General features: G+C 34.6%; 3 protein-coding genes across 3 annotated transcripts; all 3 read left to right on the top strand.

Moving 5' to 3' along the window:
* Positions 1 to 10,551: 10,551 nt before the first annotated feature.
* Positions 10,552 to 12,031, top strand: LOC145039584 (uncharacterized). The gene is made up of 2 exons (XM_078987620.1): positions 10,552 to 10,689; positions 10,791 to 12,031. Exons 1-2 carry the CDS (start codon positions 10,629 to 10,631, stop codon positions 12,029 to 12,031), a joined length of 1,302 nt encoding a protein of 433 aa, XP_078843746.1. The 5' UTR covers positions 10,552 to 10,628.
* A 351-nt stretch (positions 12,032 to 12,382) lies between these two features.
* On the top strand, positions 12,383 to 13,145 carry LOC145039585 (uncharacterized). The gene is made up of 2 exons (XM_078987621.1): positions 12,383 to 12,913; positions 12,996 to 13,145. Exons 1-2 carry the CDS (start codon positions 12,383 to 12,385, stop codon positions 13,143 to 13,145), a joined length of 681 nt encoding a protein of 226 aa, XP_078843747.1.
* A 12-nt stretch (positions 13,146 to 13,157) lies between these two features.
* LOC145039586 (uncharacterized) lies at positions 13,158 to 14,106 on the top strand. Its single transcript, XM_078987622.1, has 2 exons — positions 13,158 to 13,245; positions 13,328 to 14,106. The coding sequence occupies exons 1-2, from the start codon at positions 13,158 to 13,160 to the stop codon at positions 14,104 to 14,106; spliced, it is 867 nt and encodes a 288-aa protein (XP_078843748.1).
* Positions 14,107 to 16,113: the final 2,007 nt, after the last annotated feature.

Consider the following 16,113-nt stretch of genomic DNA (forward strand, 5'->3'; position numbering starts at 1 on the left):
TTGTGGCGCGGCACGGGGTGCCAGTATCTATTATCTCGGACAGGGATGTGCGTTTTACTTCCAGGTTTTGGAAGAGGTTTCATGACGAGTTGGGTACTCGTTTGCATTTTAGCACCGCCTTTCACCCGCAGACAGATGGTTAGAGCGAGTGGACCATCCAGAATCTGGAGGATATGTTGCGGGCGTGCGTGCTAGACTTCGGAGGTAGCTGGGATACTTATCTTCCCTTGGCTAAGTTCTCGTACAACAACAGCTACCACGCGAGTATCGACCGCCCTCCATTCGAGATGTTGTACGGACGGAGGTGCAGGACCCCAATATGCTGGGGAAAGGCTGGTCAAAGAGTTATGGGGAGCACCGAATTGGTGCTCAAGACTACCGAGAGGATTCAGCAGGTTCAGAGCAGGCTGCAGACTGCACAGAGTCGGCAGAAAAGTTACGCCGACAAGCGTTGATCAGACCTGGAGTTCCAGGTCAGGGATATGGTTCTCCTGAAGGTGTCTCCTTGGAAAGGCGTCATTCGATTCAGGAAGCGGGGAAAGTTAGGCCCGAGATTCATTGGTCCGTTCAGGGTTGTAACCCGGGTGGGCAAGGTGGCATATAGGCTGGATCTGCCAGCCGAGCTCAGCCAGATCGACAGCACCTTCCATGTCTCCCAGCTGCGGAAGTGTCTCGTGGATGATTCAGTGGTGGTACCATTAGAGGATATACAGGTTGATGACAGCCTGAAGTACATTGAGCGCCCAGACGCAATCCTCGATCGGAAGTCAAAGGATCTGAGGAACAAGAGGGTGGAGTTAGTGAAGGTGCAGTGGCAGCACCGAAACAGGTCCGAGTGGACTTGGGAGTCGGTGGAAGAAATGATTGAGCATTACCCCGAGCTGTTTCAGGATCGAGCAGCAGACTTCGAGGATGAAGTCTAAAATGAGTGGGGGAGATTTGTAGCACCTAGTTCCTGGTACGTAAAAATTTATCTAAGTAATTTTCATTTTAGCCTTGGACTCGGCGAGTTGTAGATCCGACTCGCCGAGTAGGGACACGGTCCGGGGGCACGCTTAAGTTGACGACTCGGTGAGTCCATATCCTGGACTCGACGAGTCATCGCTGTTTGATGAAACCCTAATTCCAAGGGTTTGCCCCTATTTAAGCTAGCTTGTGCGACCCAAGCTCGCCCCCTTTCACCCTCAGAGCGCCCTACATCAAACCCTAACTCGTTTCTTGTGAGATTGAAGGGATTAGAGTGATTCCTTGAAGTTTTTGGGAGAAGAAGGAGAGTGGAGCAAGAAGAGGAGAAGGAGACCAGATATCTTGGTGCTATTTCAGAGTTCTCTAAGGTATATCTCTACTTTATTCTGTTTGCATGCTTAAAACCCCATTAGAGCACCTTTTGAGCTCTTCTTGAACCTTTTCCAAGCTTGTGCATGAAATAGAATTCGTAATAGGTTGAGTATCCACTAGAACTAGTCTTGTTTGAGCTCCAGAAGCTCAGATCTATAACCTTTACGGCAGTAAATTGCTGGAATGTCCTAGATCTACCTTCTTAGCCATTATTTCGCCCCTAATCCCCATTATATGCATTTCTACACGTAAAGTTGGAAACTTTACGTGTAAACCAGGCCCTAGGAACCCAGATATATGAAATGGAATGAGCTGGATCCAAGCAAAATCGCGTGTTTGGTTTTTGCATGTGGCCGACTCGGCGAGTCGTTCATCTGACTCGGCGAGTCGGGTCGCGAGTCCCAGGGTTGTTCCCTTTTGTGTTTGCAAGTTGGAGGAGTGAGTCATAGGGGTATGACTCAGTGAGTTGGAAGCCAAACTCCCTCATGAAGTAACTCGGCGAGTCAATGCCATGACTCGGCGAGTTCATGGCAATCTTCTTGTCTCAAGAACAACTTGACGAGTTGTTCATACAACTCGGCGAGTCACGGATTAGAGTGTTCTTAGGATGAAGGCGAACTCAGCGAGTTGTTCATACAACTCGACGAGTAGGATGCAGGACTATTAAGACTTGGGTATAGAGAAAGGGACTCGTCGAGTCGGAAAGCCAACTCGACGAGTCTGGTCAACAGGCAGTTGACTATGACTTAACTCATGACTTGTTAAGGGTAAATGGGCAATTTACCCTGAGGGCGGTTAGCAGTATTTGACTAAGTGTTTGGTGGGAATTACAGCCGGAGGATTTCCGGAGCAGCAGCAACAGACAGACAAACTATTCCCACACAGATCAGCAGCTACTACGAGGTGAGTTACCTTCCAGTAGCGGTGGGTCTAAGGCCACAATGTCGGCCCACTAGTAGGAGATGTATGATAGATAATTGTCTTTGTGATATCATCTAGGTTTGCTACTACCTGATATGTTATATGCTAGCATGATATGTTATATGTGATAGTAGTAGAGTTCGGTTGTTAGGACCGAAGGGTAGTCAGACACCCCAGATACGTCTGACAGTATGTGATTATATGTTTGCATGCTGGTTTGTTATGTTATATGCGATAGAGGTAGTAGGAGGGGACCAATCCCCGAGTTTGGTTGTTAGGACCGAAGGGTAGTTCAGGCACCCCAGATATGTCTGATAATATGTTATGTTATGATATATGTGATAGTAGCAGTAGGGGGTGAAATAGTCCCCGAGGTTCGGTCGTCAGGACCGAAGGGTAGTCAGCACCCCAGAATGGCTTGACATGGGTAGTTAGCACCCCAGAATGGTCGTACCAGGTAGGTCGGGCACCCCAGAAATGTCTGGCAATATGTATGGTATGTGATTGTATGGTATGCGGTATGATGGGGGAACTCACTAAGCTTCGTGCTTACAGTTTTCAGTTTTGGTTTCAGGTACCTCATCTTTGAAGGGGAAGGAGCTGGCGCGGTAGCGGCCCATCACACACATGTTTCGTATTCCGCATCCTGAGATCTTCCTGGGGATTTGTACTCTGACATTATTATGTTTTATGAAATGTTTTCCAGACATGTGATATCTTTATAAAATGTTATGATTAGTAAACGTTTTAATTCGAATGTTTTGCTAAGTATATGTGTTCAAAAATGAAATTTTTGGCTCGTATTTTTTGGGGCGTTACATAACCGATGTCTTTCTCCACCGGAAAAAAACAAAAAACAAACTAGCCGCCTATGATTTGATCTCCGATGAACTCTAGGTCGAGAATCAATTGTAAACCGCTAGATCTCCCATTGTTGTCTAACACCACATGTACACCTTTTTTTTCGATCTCAGTGAAAAGAGTTAGATCTAACATTTATGTTGATTTCTCTCCCACTTATTTCTTTCTCTCAAGTCTGATGTGTTTCAGAGATTAGAGTATTTTAGTGAATGAATAATGTCAACAAGAGTAAGCTACAATGTTGATCGAAGGGGAGGCGTCGCCGGAAGGAGAGACATCACCGGAGTAGGAGACGCCAACGTAGATAAGGTGTCTCATAGAAAAGGCAGCCATAAAGTCTGCAACCAGGACTCTAAGGAGTGTTGTTCTTGCGCTTGAAGAAGATGACAACAAGGTAAAACATTGACTATTTTGACTCTTGACACTTTCGTACACAATTAGGTTTAAATATTGGACTTATTGCATTGCATAATTTTGGGCTTAGTGCTGTTTTCATCCATTAAATTTTTGGAGTTTAATTCGTCAAGCTAAACTTATAACAAGCCTAGAAAGGTTAATAAGGCAAATGATAATTGATTATGATTTTGACTCACAATTTTATAAAATGTTGGGCTATAATGACTCTAAGCCATTTTTTTAAGAATCGGTGACCATAAACACCTTTTTAAGAAGTAGTTTTGATCTAATTTTATAATGAGTTAATTATTACGAACAAAATTGATTAGTTGAATTGTAAGCATTAAAACCATAAGATGATCTTTTTAACAAAATAAATAAATAAAAGATTACATTAATTAAAATCATGTCAGCATCCAGCATCACAGAGATGTGTTTGATTAAATGCTACAATGAAGTTTTCTAAAGTCTAAACAACGAATATTATAAATTAAGCTATGAATGAGTGAATTAAACTGTGAATATAATATAAATTAAACTGTGAATATAACGTAAATTAAACAGTGATTTTTGGATATTAATTTGTGTATTTTTGTATATTTGAATATTAAACTGTGAATTTTATAAACTAAACTATTTATTTTTTTTGTATATTAAACCGTTCACATAATGTATCTGATTAATCTTGTATACTAAACTGTGAATTGTGTTTTAAGTTGTAAATTTTATCCGCAACTTAATATATTAAATGCACAATTAAATATGTATAAATGTCTTTATATATTGACGTTTAAATATAAGTTTTAATTTGAAAATATGACTATAAATATAATTTTTTTTGTCATAAATTGTGAATTTATTATATTAAGTTGTGAATTTTGTATATTAAAGTGTGAATTGTTTATATTAAGAGTTTAAAATTGATATTATTGTTGTGAATTTATATTTTTTGTATTAAACTGTAAATTTGTTGTAATAAACTGTGAATTTTATGTATTAAGCTGTGATTTTTATATTTTAAACTTTAAATTAACTGCATTAAGTTGTGAATATTTATTTAAATTGTGAAATTAACTATATTAAAATGTGATATTTTTATAGTAAACTGTGATTTTTGTGTTTAAAAATGTGAATTGACTGCATTAAACTATGAATTTCTGTTTAAACTGTGAAGTGGATTTTGCCGTGAATTTTTTTTTATTTGTATTAAAATATGAATGATTTATGTATAAATTTTTTTGTTAGTTTTCTTATGAATATATTTATTTTTTTGTTATATAAATTTGTAAGAATCCAGTAGTTTTTATAATTGTTTTGCATTAAATTCAAAACGAGTTAATTAATATGCTTTATTAGACTGTGAATGTAATATTTAAGTTGTTGATGCATGATTTTATTTACAGATATGATTTGGAAGAAATGACAGCTACCATATAGATACAGGTGGTTGGTGGTGGCATGTAGTGGTAGAGTTTGAGTTTTTGACTTCTTTGAATTAGTGAATTATTGTAAAACAATTTGTATTAAGTTGTGGATTTTTTACATTAAATTGTAAATGGATTATGTAAATCTATATTTTATTTGTATTAAAATACGAGAACATATATGGATGAACATATTAAACTGTAAAAATTATAAGTTTGCTCTTTTCATACAAAAAACACAAAAAATAGGATTTTAACATGTTTAATAAGAGTATAGTGTAAATATTTAGTAATTAATTGAGGTTCTTAGGTTCTTAATCTTTCATGGTTCTCATTTGAACCACCCCTATATATATATATATATATATATATATATATATATATATATATATATATATATATATATATATATATATATGTTCATGTTCATTTGAGACCATGCTAATTTTGTGAGACCGTGAGACCAAATCTAAAAACAATTTTAAAATGCAAAATAAAAGAAAAAATCCAAAAAAAAATATTATTTTTAGAACTTTATTTAACTATAAAAAATAAATAAATAAATAAAATTACCGTTTTTTTTAAGAATACGTGAAATATTCTAATAGAATATTACATTGTACATATTCTAATATGATTTTTAGAATGTTTAGAATATTCTACTAATTTTGTCAGATATGTAGAATATTCTAAATATTCTACTAAAATATATAAAAAATGTATTTTTTTTGTTTTTTTTATTTTTTTTTGGGGTTTTTTTTTTGGAAAATATATATTCCGAAAATAAAATTGGAAAAGAAAATTTCAAAAAATTTCAATTATTTTGCATTTTACAAATGTTTTTGTTTTATCTAATAAATAAGTGACTATGATTTCGTCTCACGGTCTCAAAAAATTAGGTCGTCTCACATTAACCTAACCCTATATATATATATATATATATATATATATATATATATATATATATATATATATATATATATATAGAGAGAGAGAGAGAGAGAGAGAGAGAGAGCAAGGATCATTTGAGAACTCATATTTTTCCGAGAAACTGAGAACTAAAAGTGAAGCCTTAAATTAAAAAAGTTAAGGGACAAGATCTTTGATGACAATTTTGTAAATAAATAGAAAAAAATCAAGGAATGGTATCTTAATAAAGTAACATAAGGGCATTTAAGGGAATAGTTAATTAGCTCTGCAAATAAATCGTGATTAGTCTTTCTATCGCTCGATCCCTTCTCCGATTCTTCAGCGAATCCATCGACCTCCTCCCTCTTCGTCGACCCCTCCCTCCTCCCTCTAACAACCACCCTACCTCTGTCAACAAACACCGCCTTCATTGAAGATTCTCTGATGATTGATAGATTTAACATCGCGGTGGCTGCGTCATTCTTCCCTCTCAAGTTTCGGGCCCTAATAAATCAGCCAGAGGTCTGATCGCTTCGAACCTCCCTATTCTCCTTCGCTTCTGAGCTTCTGGATGTGATTGCTCCTCCGCATTCATTGTCGTTTCCTGTCTTCGATTGATTGTGTCCAGAAGTCAGCTTGGAGTGATCGAAAGTTCAGAAAGAACAAATCCAATAATGGCTAAACCTAAAGTCGATCTCCCGAGTTTCTCTTCAATCGAACGTAATGCATCAATTTTCGAAATGGTACGATTATTCACGTTCATATTCATGTTCATGTTTCCTTGCATTAGAGACATTGCCTAATCGATTTCTACAAATTAGTTCTTCAAAATTGATTATCGATAAAGCTGTGGTATCGATTTTATCAATCGATGTCCGACTCTCCTCTTCCTCTTTTTATCTCTAGAAAACGTCCATTCATAACATCCTTCTTGTTAAGAAATCACCTTGAGCTATCATCAAGATTATAATTATTTGCTTCCTTGAAAACTAAACGGACCAGTTGACTTTAATTTACAGCCTTCCTATTTTATTTAATCTGGTCTTTGGAATCAATAGATATAGGTATACGAGCTTAGATAGCCAAAGGCAAAGATTACCTGTATTCAAGTACAGAACGTCTATTTTGTATCTGATGGAGACTCACTCCACTACCATAATCATTGGCGAAAACGGGGAGTGGTAAAACTACTCAAATCCCTCAGGTTCCCCATCCTTTTTTCTTCTGTTTGTATGCACTCTTGCTCGCGAAAAACACTCAATTTTAATGACTTTTGATGTCAGATTTTCTAATTGACATTATAGATATGATATTGACTTTGTTTCAAGTGTAATCTCGATTATTCTCTTTGTATTTGTAGTGCTTGTTATGAAAGTTTATTTAGTTATGGTTTCGTAGTGCTTTTTCCCCATTCTAGTTTCAATGGCTTTTGTTGAAGCACTTTATATAATCTTGCAGTACCTTAAGGAAGCAGGATGGGCTGATAATGGTCGGATTATTGCTTGCACTCAACCAAGAAGGTTGGTTATGCAGATATTCATCATCAAAGTTCTTTTTGTTTAATGTTCATTATTATTATCCTTTAATACATATACTTTAGTTTCATTTTCATTAAATTTTCACTAAAATTACATCTAATTACAACTTTTGATTAATATCATGTTTTTTCAGAGTGTTGCTGCAAGATTGGCAGAAGAAATGGCAGTCAAACTTGGGGAAGAATTTGGTTATACTATTCGGTTTGAAGATGTCATAAATTCAGTAAGACTTTATCTAAAGCTCAATAAATGATACATTTATCCAATAATCCTTGGTCTAAACACAAGAAATAACAACAAACTTTTATTTATTTATATTTATCTTTTTGATAGGATTTAACAAGGATCAAATTTCTAACAGATGGAGTATTACTAAGAAAAATGATGGATGATCCTCTTTTAAGCAAATACAGGTGTTGTTTCTAATCAGTTGTTCTTTATAATCTGACATTATCAATTTCTTTAATTTATTGTTTTTACTTTGTTATCTTTTCAAATTATTTGTTTCTTCTTAAAATGGGAATTATATTTCAGTGTGATTATGATTGATGAAGCTCATGAGAGATCCCTTTCAACAGATATATTATTAAGTCTCCTAAAAAAGGTATCACTTAATGATTCAACATCTTTTTTTTTCTAATGACTTACTAAAAGAACATGTATCATTTTTATTTATTGTGAAATGAAAGAAATATCAATTCTTTTTCATATATTTACTTATTTTTAATTTCTCAGATACAACGCAGAAGGCCTGAGTTGCGCCTGATTATTGCATCAGCCACAATTGAAGCAAAATTAATGGCTAAGTTTTTTCATAACAGGTTTTCCTATTAATATAACCATTTATTTCAAGGGTTAAATACTTATAAATATAATAAAAACATTAATAGTTAAGTACATTGATATATAACTATATTCATCAGGAAAAGGAGGCCACAGTTGGATGGAGATGATAATGGACTGCAGACTAAACCTGCTATTTTGTCTCTAGAGGTATATTATAATATTATTATAATATATTATAAAAAAAATAAAACATAATTGATTATTTTTTATTCACTTATCTTTAAAATATATTATTTCAGGGTAGAGGATTTAATGTACAAATTTTTTTGATTGAGGAACCTGTTTCAGACTACTTTCAAGCTACTGTTTCAACAGTAATATCAATTCATGATAAGGTACACTACACCTGTTATTATTTTATACAACATTTGAAACAAAATATATAATAATTCATTTCTTTTAATTATTTTATATACATTTTTTTGTTTGTAGGAGCCAATGGGGTATATTCTTGTCTTTTTAACAGGGCAAACTGCAATTCAAAATGGAATATATAATGATATAATGATATATGCATGAGAACTCAACTGTAAAAAATGGAAGAACAATACTCAGAAGATGAACAAGGATCTCTATGTGGATATGATTCAAAGTGTCATCCAAGAGCTCTTCTATCAGGTCAATCATAATTGATAATGGTTCATGTTCGAATTTTCTTGAATTTTTGTATTTGTCTGAATCATGGTATGACGGTTATAAGTAAATAACATGTAATTCATATGTGAATTACATGTGATTTACATGTAAATCACAAGTAAATCACATATGAATTACATGTGATTCACATGTAATTATGAATTACATGTGATTCACAGGTAAATCACATAAGAATTACAAGTGATTCACATGTAACTCACATGTAATTCACACATGATGCATATGTAAATCACATGTGATTCACATATGAATTACGTGTGATTCACATGTAAATCACAAGTGATTCACATATGAATTACATGTAATTCACATATGAACTACACGTAATTCACATATGATTTACTTGTAATTCACATGTAAATCATAAGTGAATCACATATGAATTACATGTGATTCACATGTAAATCACTAGTGAGTCACATATGAATTACATGTGATTTACATGTATATAATATCTAATTCACATATGAATTACATGTGATTCGCATGTGAATCATATGTAATTCATATATGATTCACATATAAATTACATGTAATTCACATGTAAATCACAAGTGAATGACATATCAATTACATGTGATTCACATGTAAATCACTAGTGATTCACATTTAAATCACTAGTAAATCACATATGAATTACGTTAATATGCACACATGCATTTTCTGTGAGTGGTTTTTGTTAATTTTTTTTTTAATTTTCTTGTTAATTTCACATTTGAATCTTAAAAGATATAATCACATGTGAATATCACATTGTATAATCATATTTGAATCTTACATTATATAATCACATGTGAATTAACATGATATATACTTGTTTATTTTTCTGAGTGTTCTTGAATTAATCAATTTTTTTTTAATTTTCTTGTAGGTTTTGAAGAATTTATTGAAAATATTAAAGAGGTGAAAAGTGATAAATTGAAGAAAATATGAAAATCTTGATATGAAGAGAAGCTTTCTATTTCTGGGCACAATCAGTGTTCTTGAATATCGAAGCATAAGACTTTATAGAAGAATTCCTGGAAAAAAAAAATTCCTGCAAAGCAAAGAAGTGTTTGCTTCTCTCATAGGTTCAGAGTCCTATAAGTATCCCTTAGTCTGAGCAGCTTGTTCCTTTGGAACGTTAGCATCATATCTTTGCCCCCTATTAAAAGTAAGGGTGTCAAGAGATGTCAGAAATGTAAAATCCTTTTATTTGATGGAATTTTCTTTCAAAATGTTGCATCATGTCAAATGGCGGGTCCATCGTCTATCCCCAAGGTAAGACCCCGAATGAAAAAAACGTTGATAACACTGTGAATCTTTGTAGTTTTTTTATATTTTATTTTGTATCGAATAAAATACTTGTATGTTAATGAGATTTTTCGTAATTTACTTACGAATATTATATTATAAGGACAAAATTGCAAAAATGGTCCCTGTGTTTGGCAAAATTATGCGACTTTGGTCCAAAACGATAGTTTGATGCACCACTGGTCCAAAATTGGATTTTTCCATTGTTTTTGGTCCCTCCCATTCACTTCCGTCCATATACTCCGTTACATACAATAAAGACCAAGGTATTTTCATCTTTCCAACTCCATATCATCGATTACCGCCATATTGAATGATATACACAGTTAATGACCCTTCACTCTCCTCTACGCACTAAACCCAACTTGTTGATCGAAAACCCTAATCGTTCATTGAAATCTTGCATTTGATCATCAACCGCAATCGTAAGTTTGAATCCACGAGGATGGTCCAAATGTGGGAAATCAGGCCAAGAAATCAGTGTTTTGATGCAATCCGAATTTACGGTAACGTACTCTGTTTCTTACATATTTCTTTGAAACAAAAAAAAATCTTTTACAATCCATATAAAGTAATGTTTTTTTGGTTTGGTTCATGATTTTTACAGAAGGATATCCCACGATGTTCACTATTGAGCTCCATCATGGAGGGAGGTTCACAAAATTCCCAGGGATAAGCTACATTGAAGGAAAATTAGACCACATTGACTTGGTAGACATGGATGAGTTCTCTGTGCATGAGTTGGACGAGGTGATGCTGAAGCTTGGTTATGATGTACCACCAGTCATTTACTACCACTATCAATTGCCAAATGGAGATTTGGAGTTTGGTCTTAGAGCTCTAGGGAATGATATTGATGTACTTAGTCTTGCACAGTACATTGAACATCATAAGATCATCAAGGTATACACTGAACATAATGAAACTAAGTTACTTACATACTTTATGTCTCCAAGAGTTAAACCTAGGGTCATAATTGAGGAAATAGCAGATGATGTGCCCACTGCAACTGTTGGTGATCAAGATGTCCCAAATCTTGAATTGTGTTTAGTAAGATATGAGACACCCGAATACAATTCAAATAAGAGATTGAGGTTAGTTGATGGGAGTCAATCATGTAGTAAGAAATTGTGTTTCAACTTGGAACACACTGCAACTGTTGGTGATCAAGATGCACATGTTGAAATTGGTAATGAAGGTGCAAATATTAGTGAGCAAGGTGCAACTTTTAGTGGTCAAGATACACATGTTGAAATTGGTAATGAAGGAGCAAATGTTAGTGATCAAGGTGCAGCTGTTGGTAATCAAGATACAGAAGTTCATGATCAAGGTGCAAATGTTGGTGACCAAGAAGTAAATACAAGAGAGTTTGATACCTTTGATGACCAACCATTTCAATTTGAAGACTTTGATCCTTTCTTTGATCAATATACTTTTAATGATGGTAATGATCAACGTATGGGTGTTGGTGCAGAACTTGGCACAGGACTAGGGGAAGTTCAATTTGAAAGTGAGGGAGTTTGTGAAGGACTTGGTGAAGGAGGTAGTGAAGGGGGTAGTGAAGGGGGTAGTAAAGGGAGTGAGGAAGACAGTGATTTTCTTGAAGATGAAGAAAACTATGTAAGTGATATTGAGGTGGAAATGAGTGATTTCTATATGAATATTGATCTAGATGTTGAATATGTTGACAGAGGAAAAGGTGTTGAGACTGAAAATGAAGTTGTTGATACAGAAGATGTTGAAGATGTTGAAGTAATTGATAATGATGAATGGGACTCATTAGGTGAAGATAGTGATGATGAAAGAAGGAAAGCAATATTAAAACAGATGGTGAAGGAGAAGAAGTGATCTCTTGGTGAAGTCCATACAGTTACTTTTCAAGTGGGTCAAAAGTATAAAAGTAAAAAGGAAATTAAGAACAAAGTCAACAAACTTGCCATTGAGACTAGAAGGAATCTTGGCTTCAAGAAAAACGACAAAACAAGGCTTAGGGTTGTGTGTAAAGGTAATGTACCTAATGTAAATGCAAGTGGGGTAGGTAAGGGCAATAAATTAAATTGTTCTTGGTCAATGCAGACTTCACGGTCAAAAGATAGTGATTATTGGTATGTGAAAACTTTACTGGACAAACATACTTGTGTTCAAACTAGAAAACTTAGGGCTTGCACTGCGAAGTATATATCTGCAGAAATCTTAGACATGGTCGAGTCTAACCCTACAGTACCCCTTCGAAGCATTCAAGAGCAAGTTCAGAAGAGGCTTCAAGTTGGTGTGTCCATACATAAAGTACAGAGAGCAAAAGCAACAGCTACAAAGCAAGTGAGTGGTGACTACACAAAGCAATACGAGGTGTTAAGAGATTATCTTATGGAACTACAAGCAACTAATGTGGGTACAACTGTGAAGCTTGAGGTTGTTAATGAGCCTAACAGTACTAGAGAAACAAGGCAGTTTAAAAGGGTGTATATTTGCTTAGGGGTATTAAAGAAAGGGTTTAAAGCAGGTTTAAGAGATATTCTGGGACTAGATGGTGCTTTTATGAAAGGACCCTTTCCAGGCCAAGTACTCACAGCAGTTGGATTGGATTCAAACAACGACATATACCCACTTGCATATGCCATTGTTGAGACTGAAAATATGAGTAGCTGGAAATGGTTTCTAGAATGCTTGGGAGATGACTTAGAGTTGTGCTCAAATTCTAACTTTACTTTCATGAGTGATAGACAAAAGGTACTATTTTCTTCTTTTTGTATTACTAATAGTTTATTTGTATATGATTGTTGCAATGATTATGTGAAATAATCCTTTACAGAGACTCTTACCTGCTATAGCACAACTATACCCACAGGCTGAGCATCGATTCTATCTAAGACATATTTATGAGAACATGAGGAAAAAATGGAAAACAAAAGAGTATAAAGATCACTTATGGCAGTGTGCAATAGCAACCACAGTACCATAATTTGAACACTACATGAATGAACTTAACAAGTTTGATAAGGATGCTTTTGAGTGGTTGAAGAAAATCCCCCCTCACCATTTGGCCAGAAGCCACTTTTCAGGTTACATTCCCTAACTTAGGTGAAGCTTTACTAGTGCTCATTGTATATGGTTTAGTTCATATAATTTTCTTGTTTAATACAGGCAGAGCAGGATCAGATATATTGCTCAACAATTTATGTGAGGTTTTCAACAGTAAGCTTATTCATGGTAGGAATAAGCCCATCATAAGTTGTCTTGAGTACATCAGGCAGTACCTTATGAAGAGGATTTGCAATGTGAAGAAAGTGATGTCCAAAGCTCCAGGTCCACTCACTCCAACAGCATCAAAGTTACTTGAGAGAAATAGGGAAGCTTCAGTCCAATATAGAGCTAGATGGAATGGGATTGCGAAGTATGAAGTTTATGGTCCTTGGCATGACCAGCATGTGGTTGACATGAAAAATATGTCATGTACATGTAGAAGGTGGGAATTGAATGGGATTCCATGCAGGCATGCCATAGCTACAATACATGAAATGGCTGATAGTGGAGACAAAGTTGGGGAGCTTTACACTTATGTTAACAAAGTGTATTGGCTTCAAACATGGAATGAAGCTTACTCTTACACTGTGGACCCTATAAAGGGTAGAGCCATGTGGCCAAAAAGTACCTGTCCATTTCAATTAACACCACCACCACATCACAATCAACCTGGGAGACCTAACACCAAGAGAAAGAGAAGTGCAGATGAAAAATATGATAAACAGATGCAAAATCATGGTGCAGGTGAACCTGAAAAACTTACCAGAAAGTTTGTTAGTGTTAGGTGTGGGAAATGCAACAATAGGGGTCATAACTCAAGGACGTGCAAGGGTCAAGGTGGGAATGCAGGAAGAAATGAAGGAGGGAATGCAGGAAGCAGTCAAGGAGGGAATGCATGATGCAGTCAAGGAGGGAATGGAGGTAGCAGTCAATGCAGGAATTAGTGTATTTTGTTTAAAAACTTATCTTTTGGTTTAGCACAACTTTTGTGCATTTGGATGTAATGGTTTAAAACTAGTTTGTTGTAATGGTTTTATTTTGGTCTTTTAGCCCTTTTGGTCATGAAACTAATGTCAACCTTTTGTTATTGTTGAAGAATGATGTTTATGGTTTATACCAACTATTGGTTGTCATGTTTATGGAACACATTTTTGGTTATAAGAACTGTTTTCTGAAACAACAAATATACATTAACATTCGGTGATAACTGCAATACATTGTCATTATATCCTTGAAAAGGTTACAAATTTCTGAAGTTGTCCAAAATACCCTAAACTGATATTACATTATCAAATACCAAAAACTACCACATTCCCTAGTTACAATTTCATAAGACAAAAAACACCAAAAAATTACATGCAACTACAGGGGTCCCTAATTGCTTATTACTAAATGAAAAGCACCCAAACCACCACAAATAGTAACCAACTTGCAAACAAACACATCTTCAATCTTGCCACTTGATAGTTTACATTGTTGATATTCCTCAATAATCCGGGTATTATCAACATAGATCGTGCACACATGGGAGGATCAATCCATCCTAAGAATCGGCATCTGGAACCCTTCACATAAAAAAAATAAACCCTAAACATGAGGGTGATTTTCCAAAATGAGGGTAAAATAGCAAAATCGAACACTTACCTTTTGAGAGCAGGAAAGAAACCTCCGACTAGGGTTTGCTGATGTCCAGGAGGTGCAAACCACCGCTTCCCTACCACAGAAACACATCACCATTTTAATTTTTGATCTCTAAGAAATTGTGAACACAGAGTAGGAAGAGTATGAAGCTCGTGAAGTTGAAGAAGGAAGAGTGATGTAGCTCTGCTTTTATTTTGAATAAGGTTGCAAAAAAGGTCCCTGTATGTGGAAAGACGAAAATACCCCGGTCTTTATTGCATGTAACGGAGTATATGGACGGAAGTGAATGGGAGGGACCAAAAACAATGGAAAAATCCAATTTTTGACCAGTGGTGCATCAAACTATCGTTTTGGACCAAAGTCGCATAATTTTGCCAAACACAGGGACCATTTTTGCAATTTACTCTATTATAAGAAATATGTATATATGTATTTGAAAAATATGCATATATGCACCTAAAACGTTAATTTTTTAGTTAAAAAAATGCTGTTTTGAAAAAAATTGTACATTTTTATAAAAATTGCAGTTTTTTTTTTTCTTTTTGAAAAAAAAATATAGATTTTTTTCTAGAAAAAATGCAGTTTTTAAAAAAATATTTTTTAAAAAATTCGTGTTTTTTGAAAAAAATTAAAAAATCTCCATTTTTTCAAAAAAAAGCAAAAATTATTATTTAGAAAAAAAATAAATCCGAAATTTTGAGTTATTTTATTAATTTTTAGACATTTATATTAATATATTAAATAACACAAAAAAATTAAATATTAAATGAGATTGATAAAATGATGATGATGCCCTTTGATATATATATATATATATATATATAAAAAGACGAGTTTTAAAATTGTGCCATCAGAAACGTCGAACTTTTGGGTTGATAACAAAATCAATTTTGACTTCAAAAGGTCGTCACGAAAGTTTATGTTCTAGAATACGCACACCAATTTAGACTCTAATCCCTTATTATGTAATTTCTTTCAATTTAGACTCTAATCCCGTATATAAAGACAGATTGTAAATGAAAAAAAAATGCATATTATGTAATTTCTTTTTAAGCCAAAGGGTGTGGTGGTTTTTTTACTAATTGATAAAAGGGTGTCATAGTGGGTCATATAAGTAGACCTGGTAACGGGGCGGGTTTGAAGCGAATCGAACTTGATCCAAACCCTTTTAAAAAATTCCAAAACCCGATCCAAACCCGCTCCATAACCCGTAGGATTTTGAATAATCAAACTCATACCCTTATCCACCGAATCAGCAGATATCC

Source organism: Lactuca saligna, chromosome 4 (genome assembly GCF_052625555.1).
Source record: "Lactuca saligna cultivar CGN05327 chromosome 4, ASM5262555v1, whole genome shotgun sequence".
In the NCBI taxonomy this organism is placed as follows: Eukaryota; Viridiplantae; Streptophyta; class Magnoliopsida; order Asterales; family Asteraceae; genus Lactuca; species Lactuca saligna.

Excerpts from the sequence above, each read along its gene's own strand:
- LOC145039586 (XM_078987622.1), top strand. The coding sequence starts at position 13,158 with ATGAATGAACTTAACAAGTTTGATAAGGATGCTTTTGAGTGGTTGAAG. Across the intron at positions 13,246-13,327 it reads GGCCAGAAGCCACTTTTCAG|GCAGAGCAGGATCAGATATA; the intron begins GTTACATTCCCT and ends TGTTTAATACAG.
- LOC145039585 (XM_078987621.1), top strand. The coding sequence starts at position 12,383 with ATGGTCGAGTCTAACCCTACAGTACCCCTTCGAAGCATTCAAGAGCAA. Across the intron at positions 12,914-12,995 it reads TCATGAGTGATAGACAAAAG|AGACTCTTACCTGCTATAGC; the intron begins GTACTATTTTCT and ends AATCCTTTACAG.
- LOC145039584 (XM_078987620.1), top strand. The coding sequence starts at position 10,629 with ATGGTCCAAATGTGGGAAATCAGGCCAAGAAATCAGTGTTTTGATGCA. Across the intron at positions 10,690-10,790 it reads TGATGCAATCCGAATTTACG|AAGGATATCCCACGATGTTC; the intron begins GTAACGTACTCT and ends TGATTTTTACAG.